We start from the raw sequence: 15478 nt of genomic DNA, 5'->3' as shown, positions 1-15478 counted from the left end.
AAATTGTGTTTCAGTAAATTTTTTTCTCCCCCTTCTTTTATTGAATGCTAAATTCGTCTCAACTTTGAGTGGTAGAGGCTCCAAGCTCATTCATGTGATTTTTTTTTTTTAACTCTTTATAAAAGTATCATGGGCAGAAAAGGATATGCTAGCATACAGCTCTATGAATTTTCAAAATTGAAAATAACTACATAACCTCCACCCAGTATAAGAAACAGAATGATAGTAGCTGCACACCCAAAAAGCCCCTTTTATGTCCCTTCGAATCACTATCTCCAAAAAGATTGACCAATTTTCCTGATTTTTAGCAGGATAGATTGTTCCTTTTTCTGAATATTGTACAAATGGAGAGTGCCTCAGTCGGTTAAGTGTCTGTCTGCCTTGGGCTCCAGTCATGATCTCAGAGTCCTGGGATTGAGCCCTCGATTGGGCTCCCTGCTCAGTGGGGAGTCTGCTTCTCCCTCTCTCTCTGCCTTCCCCCCTGCTTTTGCTCTTTGTCAAATCTCTTAAAAAAGAAACAAATGGAATGATACAGCTTGTGCTCTTTTATGTATGTTTTTTTTCACTTGGCGTTGTGAGAACCTTTGTTGGGTATGGTTATGAAACATACTCATTGTGTATTCTGTGGTATGAATATAGGGCAATGTATTCATCCATTTTACTACTGATGGGACATTTGGATAGTTGCCAGTTTGGGAATATTTAGGAATAGTGCTTCTGGGATATCTTTCAGAAAACACAGATCTTCATTCCTTAGTGAGTGTATAACCAAGAGTAGTATTCCTGGTCATGAAGTATACCTGTTTTCATCTTTAGTAAGATACTGCCAAATGGTTTTACAAAGTGTTTATTACCAATTTATACTTCTGGTTGTTCTTCCTTTCTAACACTTTCTTTTTTACTTTAGCCATTTTGTTGAATGTTTAGTGATACTAAATTGTGGCTTTAGTTTGCATTTCTCTGGTAACAGTAAAGGTTAGCACCTTTTCCAGTGTTTATTGGCCATTTGTGTATTTCCTTTGTGAAGTGCCTATTCCAGCTCTTAAACATTTTTTAATTGGGTTCAGCAGCCTTTTCTACTGATTTGGAGAATTTCTTTATATATTATAGGTAGAAGTTTTTTTTAATAATATGCTGTTATTATATACAATAATCTACATATGACATATACTCTATATAATAGTAATATATAGTATATGTTTTTTGTAAATGTATTTTCTCTTTGAGTTACCCTTTTTTTTTTCTTTTTAAAGATTTATTTATAAAGAGAGAACACAATTGGGAAGAGGGCAGAGAGAGAGAGAATCTTCAAGCAGACTCCCTGCTAAGCACAGAGCCCAGTGCAGGGCTGGATCCCAGGACCCTGAGCTCACCACTTGAGCCAAAACCAGGAGAGAACATTTAACTGACAGAGCTTCCCAGGCACCCATTTGAGTTACCTTTTAACTCATCTGGTTTCTCTGTCCTCCATTTCTGGGTGCTGTTTGAACCATCACAGTTTTCAGTGTTTTGTTTCTTCCTCAAATCAGCAAATGGAAAAGTTTTGCGAGCTCACTTTTTAACACTTACCTGCATTTCACGTTTTAGCCCCTCCTGTCTTCTTTGCTTCAGCAGCCTTCTGATGCTGCTAAACAGATGGCACTTTTTTGGTCTTCTATTAAACTTTCCTAGTTGTTCGTGGAAAGAGACTGTTCAGTCCTAACCAGAAATGGAAATTTACATTCCCATGCTCTACCATTGTTCAGGTTCTCCTCGTGGGGCCCCAGAGCTCAACATTAGCCAGGACCAAAAAACGACTGAAAAAGAATTTAGAACAATAGTATTTCCGATTTGATTTATCATAAAAAAGAAAAAAAATGAATGATACATTGGGAATTCTTTTTTTTTATTTACTAAAGGTTACATAGCACATGTGTAGCTGCTACTCAGCTGTATTCCCTTAACCTTGGGTACTGACTGGGTAAGATACTTCTGAGTACAGAACCTAGAGAATCTCTGGTAAACTCCGTATAGAACCCTAGGATTTAAGCACTTGCTTCTGATCAACGATATGAAGTTGAACACTTAGAATCTCAAAGTCCTAGTTTTGTTTAAATGAGTTATTGTAATGAACTTGAATTATTTATTGAAATGATCAGCTCTTGCTTTCTACCTTAGTTTTATTTATTGACATTGGTTTATATTACAGTAAGAGCTACCCTTCTATCCCATGTACACAGGATGGTTTATGTTTTTCCTTTGATGACAAGTTTAATTCCCAGTACTACTATGAAGCAGTTTCATGTTTAGGATTTAGAGAAAATATTTTATAAAGTTGTAAAAGCCTTTTGTTATAATGTTTGTTAATATTTACAAATTTGTGTAAGCAAATTATATTTTTTCTGATTATTATACAGTAAATCTTTTTTTAAAAGATTTATTTATCTTGAAGAGTGAGAGAGAGCACCAGCACAGAGGGGAGAGGCAAAGGGAGAGAGAGAATCTCAGACAGACTCTTCTGGCATGGAGCCCTCCTGTTGGGCTTGACCCCAAAACTCTTGAGACCATGACCGCAACTGAAATCAAGAGTCAGACCCCAACTGATTGAGCCACTTAGACAACCCAAGCATTGTGTCTTTAAGAAAATATTTGGACTGAGGTTAATTTTTAACCTAGATAGTAGAAGAAATATTTGAAATGTTAATTGACATTAATATTTAGAAAGTAATCTATCATTTTAAGATTACTGAGAAAGTAATAAACACTGGCCCTGTGATTATATGTGAAGATCTATAGGTGTTGGTTAAAATAAACATTTTCACTCTTGGGATGCCTAGATGGCTCAGCAGTTGAGCGTCTGCCTTTGGCACAGGACGTGATCCTGGATCCTGGAGTCTCACGTTGGGCTCCCAGCAGGGAACCTGCTTCTTCCTCTGCCTATGTCTGCCTCTCTGTGTCTCTCATGAACCATTTCACTCTTGATTTGACAAAAGCAATAAAATGTCTTTTCTTTCAACACAGGAAAAGATTATCCCATATTTACTAAGATTGAGACAAATTAAGGATGAAACTCTTCAGGCTGCAGTTAGAGAAGCTTTGGCTTTAATTGGTTATGTTGATCCAGTGAAAGGAAGAGGAATCCGAATTCTTACAATTGATGGTGGAGGAACGAGGTAAGGCTAGAAAAATGATTTTTTTTTTAAAACCATAGATCCAGTTCAGTCTTAGGATTTTCTTTTTAACTGATTCCATATAATCATAGTTACTATATCATTATAAAACCAAATTTTAAACATAGTTTTTCCTAATTTCTTTATCAATCTAAGAGCTTCTTTAATAAGTATACTTCAATTTGCTCTTTTTTTTTTTTTTAAGATTCTATTTATTTATTCATGAGAATACATAGAGAGAGAGAGAGAGAGTGCGAGAGAGAGGCAGAGGGAGAAGCAGGCTCCTTGCAGGGAGCCCAACGTGGGACTCAATCCTGGGTCTCCAGGATCACTCCCTGGGCTGAAGGCTGCGCTAAACCACTGAGCCACCCAGGCTGCCCTCAATTTGCTTTTATTTTAATTTGACCCAGTATTTATTTGTTTGGTCTTTTCAGACCTTCTTGGTAGTTTAGGGCAATATATCAACCATGACTCTCTTCAAATCTTAGCAATGTTTTATAATAATAGCTTTCTTCTATATTTATCATAACCCATGTTTACCAGTCAGCTAGTCAGCTAATAAGTGATGGTTATAAAAGGAGTCTATATCAGTAACTTTCTGACTCCCCACGTCGTCACTTGCACATGCCAATTCTCATGCTACCGAAGAGATATTTAATGCATTCTTAGCTCAGAAGGAGGTAATTTCACCATCAACTTTTCTTCGTACTGGCAGTTCATCCATGCTTCTATTCTTAGTCTGTCTAGTTTCTTACTACTAGTTGGTTAGATTCCTTGGTATTAGCCTTTGCCCCCAAAGTGTCTAGCTTGGGTTCTAGTTTCCTGCCATCTCTACTCTTACTTCTTGAATTGATAGTACATGGCCTGCCTGTTCTTAGCCTACTTTACCTCTCTGATTTTGTTCTCTGATATGCCTGCCTTGTCCGTGACTATTTTGTGTGTCCAAGTACTATCCTTATCTTGTTAAATTCAAAAGTCCTGTATGTCAGCCAGATCTCGTGACACCAATGTGAATAGCGGTGTGAGTGATAAGGAAAGAAGGCTATTTAATAACCTGGGTGAAGGACAATAAAATAACTTCAGATGGTGGCAGGGGGAAGAAGGAGGAAGGGAAAATATGCAAGAAGGCTTTGGAAAGGGGGATTGGATATAGTAGAAGGAGGTCAAGAGCAGTCCTAAATGCAGACCCTATGGATGATGGGACAGTTGCAGGGAAATGGCAGGAGGCTATTGGTATTGAGAAGGACAGTTCTGATGTGAACATGTTGAATATAAGACTTCACACAGCAGTGTAGAGGTGCATATTTGGCAAATGAAGAGGGAGATGCTCAAGAAGAGAAAAGTCTTAAAAGATGTTTTGGATGTTTCTTACAGAAGTGAACTAGTTCAAGAAGGTGAACGTCTTCATATGATAGGTGAAGTGGTCATGAATTGGAGAGAGTCATTCTGGTTCATAGAATTGGTTCCAAGTAATGAGAAGTAAGGAGGGTGGCAATTAAATGAGTAAGGAATTTCACTAAGGAGCAGGAATAAGCCAGTTCTCTCTGCCATAAGGTTTAGGGCAGTGGGAAAGGATGTCATTGAGTCAGCTAACAGGTAATGAGTGCATACCACGTTCCAGACACTGATTGGGATCCTGGAATCATTCAGCAAGGAAAACAGACAAAATCAAAGTCTTCATGATCCTTGCATTTCAGAGGAGGAAAGAAAATAAATAACCAAAAATGTATTATTGAGTGGTAATGGGTGCTATGAAGAAAATTAAAGCAAAGTGGTAAAGAGTAACAGTGCTATTTTAGAGAATGATCAAGACTATAACTTTTTTTTTTCAATTTTAAAAACTATTGAGATCTTGACTTATATTAGTTCCACGTGTACAGCACAATGATTTTTTTTTTAAGACTTTGTTTATTCATGAGAGACACAGAGAGAGAGGCAGAGACATAGGCAGAGGGAGAAGCAGGCTCCAGGCAGGGAGCCTGATGTGGGACTCGATCCTGGCACTCCAGGATCATGCCCTGAGCCAAAGGCAGATGCTCAACACCTGAACCACCCAGGTATCACTGCAACACAATGATTTTATACCTGCGTATTTTGCAAAATGATCACATAAGTCTAGCTAACACCCATCATCTCACAGTTAAAAATTCTTTATTCTTGTGATGAGAACATTTAAGATTAACTTTCTCAGTAACTTCCAAATATGCAATACAGTATTTTAACTGTGTTACCATGTTGTACCATACATCCTTATTTATTATATTATTTACTGGGTAACTGGATGTTTGTAACTTCTGATCTCTTCACCCACTTTGTCAACCCCACTCACACACCACCTTCGGCAAGCATCAATGTGACTATGACTTCTTTTTAAAGAAGTAACATTTGAGTAGAGATTTGAAGGAACAGTCAAGACCGTTCAACTTTAATTTGAAGTGAGCGAGGTATGTTGAAAAGAGATTTGACACCAATGAGTACTTGATTTTATAGGATAGGAGTTTTGTTAGTCATTCAGGGAGGAAATCAGAGTGAAGACATTTGGGAAAATCTAGAAATGAGTTAGGAGGAAGGTAGGTTTAGATAAGCAATTCTCCACTGGAGGTTATTTTGTCTCCTAGAGGACATTTGTCGGGAGGCATTCTTCGTTGTTGCAGCTGGGGGACTGCCCCTTGCATTTGGTGAGAAGAGGGCTGTTGGTGCTTACACCTTACAATGCACAGAATAGCCCTACAGCAAAGAGTTGTTCAGCCCGAAATGTCACTCGCGCTGCTGTTGAAAAGCCTTGTTTTAGGGGAACATGAGAAAGCAACCAGAATGGGAAGTTTGTGTTGAAAGAGTAAGGGGAGGGCTTGGGAGAAAAAGAACCCATATCTTTTATTTCTTTGTATATGAGAGCCTGGTACAATGTTAGGCTGAATCAACCTGGCAAGTGTGTTTATTTTTAATTTGACCTGAATTAATTTATAAATATAGCATTTTAAAATAGTTTTCTTCTTGATTATACAAGTAAAACTTGGAGGGGAAAAAAGAAAAGTATTAAAAAAAGCAAACAAAAAATATAGTACAGATTCTTTTTAATGTTTTGATTTATGTCTTCAAATATTTTTTCTTGTGTGAGTATACATGTGCATGTTTTCTTTCTTTTGTTAAGTATATTTATCCAGCATTATCTCAAATTCTTCATGTCTCACTTTGAATTTACTTAAAATTTCAAAAACAAATCAGCCTTTGGTTTTCTACTTTAATCCTATTTTCTAGTGATTTCCTATTAGTATCAAAGCAGTTTGGCACTGTAAATTGTATTTTAGTGGTGCTTGACTACCACAAGGACCTCTTTGCCCCATATCTTGTATTTGGTTTAGACCATTTCAGTGTTTCCATATATTCTCCCAATGTTCAGAATTGTTCACATGATACATACATCCTAAATTGGCCTACATCTCCTAGCCTCTTTCATTATCCACATTCATCATCAAGCTTTTTTTTTCTTTTAAAGATTTTTATTTATTTCAGAGAGAGCATGTGCACAAGCTTGAGCAGGGGGGAGAGGCAGAGGGAGAAGCAGACTCTGCTGAGCAGGGCCCAACACAGGGCTTGATCCTAGGACCCTGGGATCATGACCTGAGCCAAAGGCACCTGCTTAACCTACTGAGTCATCCAAGCACACCCATTATCAAGCTCTTTGTTTCCTTTGGCAAGGATCCACAAATTAGCAAAATCAGCAGCATAAATTAATACATTCCTCATATGGGGCATTGTCCTGAAGTTGTTGAAAGATGTAAAAAAAGAATAAATAGAAGAAAGCTTGAAAGTATGAGTAGTGAAATACAGAAGACAAACTGTATAGAAGCATTGGTAGCCAACTTAACGCTGTAGAGAGAAGAAACTAATACATGTCTTTCCAGAACTGGTGAGTGCAGGCTTTAAGTATTTTCCACAGTTGGGGTGTTTAAAAAAAATAGTATGTTGGCATATCTTTGTATTATTATTCAAAGAGACACTAATATAAATTTAAAAACCTGCTTTTATAACAGGTTTTATATCATTATTTAAATTTTGGAGTTTTGTAAGTGATCTTAAAAACAGGCAACTTTTTTCTGATAATTTATATGATCAGTTTCCATGTTAGCATATAAGTATAGAAAAGCAACTTGCAGGCTAATTTCCTTAAAACAGGAATTTCCATTTTTCCTTTTTTTTGTAGGGGTGTGGTTGCTCTTCAGACACTGCGAAAATTGGTTGAACTTACTCAGAAGCCAGTTCATCAGCTTTTTGATTACATCTGTGGTGTGAGCACAGGTAATTATTTTATGAGAGCCATGCATCCCAGCAGTATGCGCTTAATTAAAATCAGTCATTCTCTGACGTGGTGGGTGTTGGTTTTATGTTTTAATGATCAGTAGTCCTTTGATTGGCTTAATGGATTTTATAAAATGTTTATTGGGAATAAGTGGTTTTTTTGTTTGTTTGTTTTTTTGAGAGAGAGAGAAAGAGAGTGTGTGTCCACGTGCAAGGGCCGGGTGGGGAGTAGATGGGGAGCAAAGGGAGAGAATCTCTAGCAGACTCCCTGCTGAGCATGGAGCCTGACGCAGGGCTTGATCTCAAGACCCTAAGATCATGACCTGAGCTGAAATCAAGACTGAGCCACCCATGTGCCCCTAAGAAGTGGTTTTTAATATGTTATTTTAATACGTTTTTAATAAGCCACGGTGACGAGCACAAATTACAAATTACTGCTTTATAGTATAGTCACCTCGAGGAAAGTGGAGAACTGGAAGAAGGTAGGTCCTTAAATTATACTTGAACCAACAGAATGTTGGAGATGGATGAGATTTTACTTTTTTGTGAGACGTGTCCCTCAGTGAAGAAATTGCCTTTTTTTTTTTTTAAGATTTTATTTATTTATTCAGGAGAGACACAGAAAGAGAGGGACAGGCTCCATTCAGGGAGCCCAATGTGGGACTTGATCCTGGGACTCCAGGATTAGGCCCTGGGCTGAAGGCAGGTGCTAAACCGCTGAGCCACCCAGGGATCCCCAAGAAATTGCTTCTTATATCATTTTTTATCTGAGTAGTTGAAGCCAGAATTTAAATTGATAAATGTGAGAATCCATGTGTTTTAAAGCCTACTTCTTAATACTGCTGGGTACATTTAAAATTGCAGTTCCATGTTTGCATAGAAGAAATTGGCAACTTAGAATACAGTTGTTACTGAAAAATTTCTTAGTTTTCATTGGGACACCATCAGAGAAGTATTTGTTTTTTTATTTCTGTAGGTCAGCTCTGTCACCCACCCATCTGCCCACACCCACCCCAAGTATGCATTAAGCCCTTCAGGATACCCATTGCTGTTGCTACCACCTCGGTCACATTCTAGGACTACTAGGATTGTGGATCCTTGCTGGATATTTTACTGTTTGACCTGATAATTTCTCACTTCATCTTAGTTTATCTTCACAGCCTTTCATTTCTATTTTTTTCTCATTCTTTTGAATTAAAATCGTAATTCTAAAGACCACTAGCAACAAAATCAAATGATTTATCTACAGTATTTGTGTGAAGTATGACAGTTACGTCCAAAGGGCATGTTAATTGATGTTCAGTTGTGGAAATTTAACAAGAGCAATTAAAGGAATGATGCAAAAGCCTAAGGAATCTGATTCTTATGAAGTTCTACGGAACACTAATTCCTCAAGGTCTTAGGTTACAGGAAATTGTTGGATTAAAGGAAGTTATGCAGGTTTCTTTACAGAGGTACTTCTGAGAATTTTTATTTAAGATTTTATTTATTTTTTTGAAAAAGAAAGTCCAAGCAGGGGGAGGGACAGAGGGAGAGAATCTCAAGCAGACCCCACACTGAGCATGGAGCCCCACGCAGGGCTTCATCTTATGACCCCAAGGTTACAACCTGAGACCAAAACCAAGTCATATGCTCAACTGACTGAGCCACCAGGCACCCCTGAGATATTTTAATATGTTTTTTTTTTTTTTAATTTTATTTATTTATGATAGTCATCACAGAGAGAGAGAGAGAGAGAGAGAGAGAGGCAGAGACACAGGCAGAGGGAGAAGCAGGCTCCATGCACCGGGAGCCCGATGTGGGATTCGATCCCGAGTCTCCAGGATCGCGCCGTGGGCCAAAGGCAGGCGCCAAACCGCTGCGCCACCCAGGGATCCCTTTTAATATGTTAAAAATGCAAATGCATTGTGACTCAAAATAATATTTATTTCCCAATTTGATCTAATTAGAGAAACCTTTCTTAAAGAGACTTTTCCTAGGGCTAATGAATTTTGGTAGTTTTTTTTTTGAAGTTTTTACCCTGACCATTCCTGTTAAATTTAGTATTGGTTCTTAGCAATTCAAACAGTTAAACAAGCTAACTTCTTGATTGGTGGATGCTCAGTAAAGAGAATTTTAAATCCGATTCATCCATGTAGTAGAATATCAGTTTATGTAAAACATACTTTCTATGTTTATCACATATTTTTTCCATGTATCTTTTGGCTTATGTTAACCTTAACTTCTGATACAGTGCCTGTAATTTTCCTTTTTCCATTTGTAGAATGGAAAATATATTGTTTTTTTTTTTTTTTTTTTAGATTTTATTAATTTATTCATGAGAGACACAGAGAGAGAGAGAGAGAGAAGCAGAGAGACATCTAGGCAGAGACGCAGGCAGAGGGAGAAGCAGGCTCCATGTAGGGAGCCCAATGTGGGACTCGATCCCTAGATCCCAAGATCACGCCCTGGGCTGAAGGCATGCACCAAACTGCTGAGCCACCCAGGCATCCCAGGAAAATGTATTCTAATGTAGAAATTTTGTTTGCACTTAGAATTTTTGTAAAGTTAATATATTTAAGGATAAGTGATATCCTTAACCAGTTCAATAAAATTTAGTTTTAAAATATCTGCTCATCTTTATAGTAGCTCTACTTGAAAGGCGCTTAATTTTTTGGCAAGTTATTTCTTGTGTTAGAGATTTTCTGCAAATTGAAAACAGTAAATTCTATCATATAGTTATGCCATTCTTTTTTTTTTTTTTTTTCGTTTTTTAAAGATTTATTTATTCATGAAAGACCCAGAGAGAGAAGCAGAGACGTAGGCAGAGGGAGAAGCAGGCTCCCCCCTCGGGGAGCCCGATTTGGGACTTGATCCTGAATTCTAGGATCATGCCCTGGGCTGAAGGCAGACGTTCAACTGCTGAGCCACCCTGGCTGAGCCACCCTGGCGTCCCTAGTTTTGCCATTCAATTTCTTTTAGAACATAAGCTATTTTATCTTTTACTAGACTAAGACCAAGAATAATAAAATACATAAGATATTTAAAATATATTATGATAATGAGTTCCTGGTTTTCCTTTGTTCCCAATCCAGAGTAAGCTCTGATGCTGTGTAGGTCATCCCCCCAAAACTTTCTCCCCTACTTTTCTCCTTAGTTCAGGGTTAGGCCAGTTAGATACACTAGGTGGCAGTGTGTCCTACCAAGTGCAGCTAGGATGTGAACTCAGCTGTTTAAAAAGGATATTCCAGAGCCCTAATTTCTTTCATTATTTTAGTTCCCCAGACCAACTTAAAGGAGTAATTATTTTACTGAATTGTTAAGTTGTCAATATACTGTATTCTGTGACTAAAACTTAAGGAATTCATTAAGGTTAGAAAGAATGTCATTGACCATGATATCTTAATTATGTATTATTTAATTTGGTGTAAATCATGTATTTTAAAATTAATCCTCATCATCATTGGTTAACATTTATTTAGTCCTGATTGAGGCCAGGTAAAGCCCTTTATGTGTGTTATCCTTGTAAAAGAACATTATAAATTTTAGTTATTATCTTTGTGTTACAGTTGTATAAATTGAGGCTCTGAGAGGTTAAGTAGTTGGTTTTAGGTGGCACAGAAAGTATCAGAGCTACAATTTTAACCAGGTCTGTGACTCGAGAAGTCTTATAAGTACTGTAATGTCGATGCTGATAAAAACTAAGCATTCTTCCTTTCAGGTGCCATATTAGCATTCATGTTGGGATTGTTTCATATGCCCTTGGATGAATGTGAGGAACTTTATCGAAAATTAGGATCTGATGTGTTTTCACAAAATGTCATTGTTGGAACAGTCAAAATGAGTTGGAGCCATGCATTTTATGACAGTCAAACGTGGGAAAATATTCTTAAGTAAGTTAGTTATTTTTTTAAATGTTTGATTCCATAAATAATATGTGCATATTATTTGAAAATTGAAAAAAAATTTAAAAGAATATTAAATTACTGATCCCAGTAATTTGAGATCATCACTGTTAATACTTTGGTGTATAACTCCAGTCACTATTTTATTTTAGTTCATGTGTGAGATTTGTGTGTAGAAGTTGCAATTGCCTTTTCAAAAAGTGAGACCGTGAGACCGTATCATAGAAAGACGTGTCTGGTTTTCAGATTACTCTGTAGCTAGTCTGCATACCTCAGTTTATCTCAACACATCTCCTTTATCCTCTGGAGGACCCTGAAAACAAAGTTTCTTCTGCTTCAGGGCCTTTACCCCTTAGATGCCCTGGGTTTTATTTTTTTTTTATTTTTTATTTATTTATTTTTTTTCCCTGGGTTTTAATATGTTACTTCACCACCTTTTGGTGTCCTTCTCAAACTCCGCCTCAACCATACATTGTTGTTTTTTTTTTTTAAGATTTTATTTATCTATTCATGAGAGACACAGAGAGAGGGGGGGAGAGAGAGGGGCAGGCTTCATGTAGGGAACCCGACGCTGGACTCGATCCCGGGTCTCCAGGATCATGCCCTGGGCTGAAGGTGGTGCTAAACCACTGAGTCACCTGGGCTGGCCCCATACATTGTTTTAAGTGCATTAGTTGTACTATAAGGCACCTAGAGGAGGTATTTATATCTCTTTTTTGTTGTGCGTAGTACTTTGAACAACGCCCTGAGCAAATGGATGGTATTTGCATATCATGTGTTCCCTAATGTTAGGAGGTACAATCACTTTGATATAATTTAATTTTCCTCCTTCAATAAAGGGACAGAATGGGATCCTCGCTAATGATTGAAACAGCAAGAAACCCTTCATGTCCTAAGGTAAGTTTGGAGTCTTAAGTATAATACCAACTTGTAATTGAAGGGCAGGTAAAAGCACATATTCTGAAGGCCCTTTATTAAGAGAAACATTTCTTAACAATTTCTTTTAATAGATTATATTGATTTACTTACATCTAGGGTAATTTATGAAGATACAGGATATGATCATTAGACCTCTTTGTATATCCAGTAAAGTTAGTATAACCAAAGTTAAAGCGTATATACCAGTAGGACTAAAAATAATGAAGAATTATTTAATCATAAGGTTAATCAGATCCAGTGATTTAAAGAAAACTGTAAACAAACAAACAAAAAAAACAAAGAAAACTAGCATTTCCTCCACTAGACTTTTTAAAAGAAATTTTTTGTGCCTGTGGAAATACGTTAGATTAACATACAAATGGAATTCCAATTTTAAAAATGTTAATGCCACTAGGATATGTCTCATGTGGCTTCTCTATTTATTTTGTTTGAAACCCAATAATCTGAGTATTGCTTGAGTTCTATGTTCTTTAATAATACTTGTTATTTGATTAAGGAATAGGATTTATGTATTTCAGAATCCCTTGCAGCTTATATTTATTCTTGGATAATAAGCTGTAACTATGAAAAATCAAATACAGCTCCCTTTATTTTTCTTTCACCCTTGCTTGTTCAAATTTCATTCATTCTTTAGCTATTAATCTTGAGCCTAATGTGTTAGCACTGTGCCAGGCACTCTGGAGGCCTTAGCAAGTAAATGCAGAAAACATGGGGTTTATAGTCCAGTAGGGCAAAGTAGACGTTAATCAGGTAATCACACAAAACAGATATAGCTTCCCTGAAACAAATGCTGTGGAGCTCAGAAACAGTTCTCTGAAAAGCATATAGTTACAGGGACAGGAGGAAAGGCTATTCTAAGGAAATGAGGTTTGAGATCCTAGTGTGCAGGCCAATGAGTAGGAGTAGGAGTAGGAGCAGTGCTGGCAAAGGGCAGGGCGTGTGCGGGAGGAGGCATGGAAAAGTGCAGAAACCGAGAGTTCCTGGAGACGAAGTCTAGATTCAAGGGCGTCGGGCAAAAGGGGCCTGCAGTGGCAGGTGAATCAGATACGTGGGGCCTTGGTGAGGGGGGGTGTCGATGAGATGCACACAGCTCTTTTGGAGAAGATCCTAGGGTATACTCTATGCCTCTTGTTTGCTCCCCTGGATCTTCAGAGCTGTTTGCTTGTTTTTAAAGTCGTGGGAGTTGCCAACTTTAAATAAAAGCATAGAGTAGGTGTAAGGGAACTTTAGCCACTTCAAAACGTAATTCACTCGTGATAAATGTATCTATCGTGTTTCCTATGTGATTCTTAAGTCAGCCCGTCTATAGACCGATCAAATAGAAAGACCTCCTGGATTTTGGTGTATGACCAACTCTTACCCACAGTGGCTTAGGGACCCTCAGATCACTCACAGGATCTGGGAATATTTCCTTTGGTTTATAAAATAGTGAAGCAGATAGGCCCCTGGCAGGACTTGACTCAGAACCCTAATAACTCTGGTGTCCTCAGTACCTTTCAGCTTCTTCAGTTCATACTGCAGGTCATTAACAAATACAACACATTTTACATTAATGCAACTGACATCGATAAAAATCTGAGACCCAAGGTAGTCAATGTTAGTTATTTTAATACAAAATTACCCACCTTCCAGTTATTAACAATGCTAAGAAAGCCTCAAGAGTTTGTATAGTATTAGTTTCAGTTACTAATGCTTCCAAAGAGAACAGAGGCAAAGACTAATTTGTTAAATGATACTATGAAAATAGTGTATTTTTTTTCTTTGAGTAGTTTATATTCATTGCTATTACTGCTGCATTGATTATTATATATAAATTTTCAAATTTATGTCTTTCTGATGGCTTTATTTTTTCCGGATGGTTTTTAAAAATGGCTAATCAAATCATGTAGTCAACAATATAATTATTGTTTTCTTATAATACATTTCTCAAAATTGTATCAGTCCTGTATCTACTTTCCCATGAAGTAACACCTAATTAGACCTGGTTCCCTTTCCTTAACATCATACTTATGTTATACACTTATCTTGATAGGTAGAGTTGTAGATTGTTTATTCACAGTACTAAATAACATTTACTTTTTTACAGATCCCAAATACTGCTGTTTACAATAGGTATCATTCACTTTTTAATTTACTAGGTAGCTGCAGTAAGTACCATCGTAAACAGAGGGATAACGCCAAAAGCTTTTGTGTTCAGAAACTATGGTCATTTTCCTGGAATCAACTCACACTATTTAGGAGGCTGTCAGTATAAAATGTGGCAGGCTATTAGAGCCTCATCTGCTGCTCCCGGCTACTTTGCAGAGTATGCATTGGGAAATGATCTTCACCAGGTAAGTTGACTATGGCCTACCTTTTAAAAATTTATGTGATTAAAGAAACAGCACTCATTAAATGTCATAGAGGGATCAACCAAGACTTTCCTTTTAATGTTTACACGTGGCAAAAGAGGTGCCATACAAAATGTTTTTATTTGTTGTTTGTTTTTCTTAAATTAACAAGCCTTCTGGCTTGAGCACATTTTAGGAAAGATTTTTTTTTGTATTCTATATAATATGATTCATAATTATTCAAAATTATTGATTTTATTTATGGAAAAATATATGTAAGATTGGCTTTCCAAATGTAATAAAAATTAAAAATAAGACACGATCCCTGAAAACACAGAACCCAATCTGTTTGAGAGTTTTGGTGGACATATTTTGAAGGAGATGTTATAATAAAATAATAACAGTAAACACTCAGTAAGTTAGCTATGTACTGGGTACTTATATAGTCCTTTGCATTCATTGTCCATTTAATCTTCACTGCTTATGAAGTGGATAGTTATTCTGACTCCTGCAATGAGATATTGGAGTCTTGAGAAATGTTAAGTAACTAGAGTAGGATCACAGCTATCAAGTGACCGGATTGGGATGCTATCTATAATTATACTGTTTCTAAGTTTATGGCTAAATGATGATAAAGTTGAATATTATTTCTGGCAATTTATTCCTTTTCTGATACATAGACTTATTTATCATAAATTTTACCTCTGTCTAGTTTTTCCCATTATGAAATGTTAACTCATAGCTCAACATTAAATGATGAAAAAGTCACTAAAGCATTTGAGCTGATACTTCCAAAATATGTCATATAGAAGCTTAAGTTTTATAATGATATCCCACTTAAAATCAATCTCATTCGATAGAGCTATTAACCTTACCT

The 15478-nt window shown here is 36.9% G+C and overlaps 1 protein-coding gene across 3 annotated transcripts in view; it reads left to right on the top strand.

Moving 5' to 3' along the window:
- Nucleotides 1–15478, top strand: part of PNPLA8 (patatin like domain 8, phospholipase A2) — a 46621-nt gene that overhangs the window by 12364 nt on the left and 18779 nt on the right. For all 3 annotated transcript variants that reach the window (XM_072791604.1, XM_072791602.1, XM_072791603.1), the window contains exons 4-8: nucleotides 3001–3152; nucleotides 7354–7448; nucleotides 11149–11320; nucleotides 12172–12229; nucleotides 14410–14604. In XM_072791604.1, the coding sequence (XP_072647705.1) occupies nucleotides 3001–3152; nucleotides 7354–7448; nucleotides 11149–11320; nucleotides 12172–12229; nucleotides 14410–14604 (672 nt within the window). The remainder of the gene's footprint in view (nucleotides 1–3000; nucleotides 3153–7353; nucleotides 7449–11148; nucleotides 11321–12171; nucleotides 12230–14409; nucleotides 14605–15478) is intronic.

Source organism: Canis lupus, chromosome 21 (assembly GCF_048164855.1).
Source record: "Canis lupus baileyi chromosome 21, mCanLup2.hap1, whole genome shotgun sequence".
In the NCBI taxonomy this organism is placed as follows: domain Eukaryota; kingdom Metazoa; phylum Chordata; class Mammalia; order Carnivora; family Canidae; genus Canis; species Canis lupus.
Note: the sequence above shows the minus strand (reverse complement) of the source record. Positions and strands in the feature narration are given on the sequence as shown.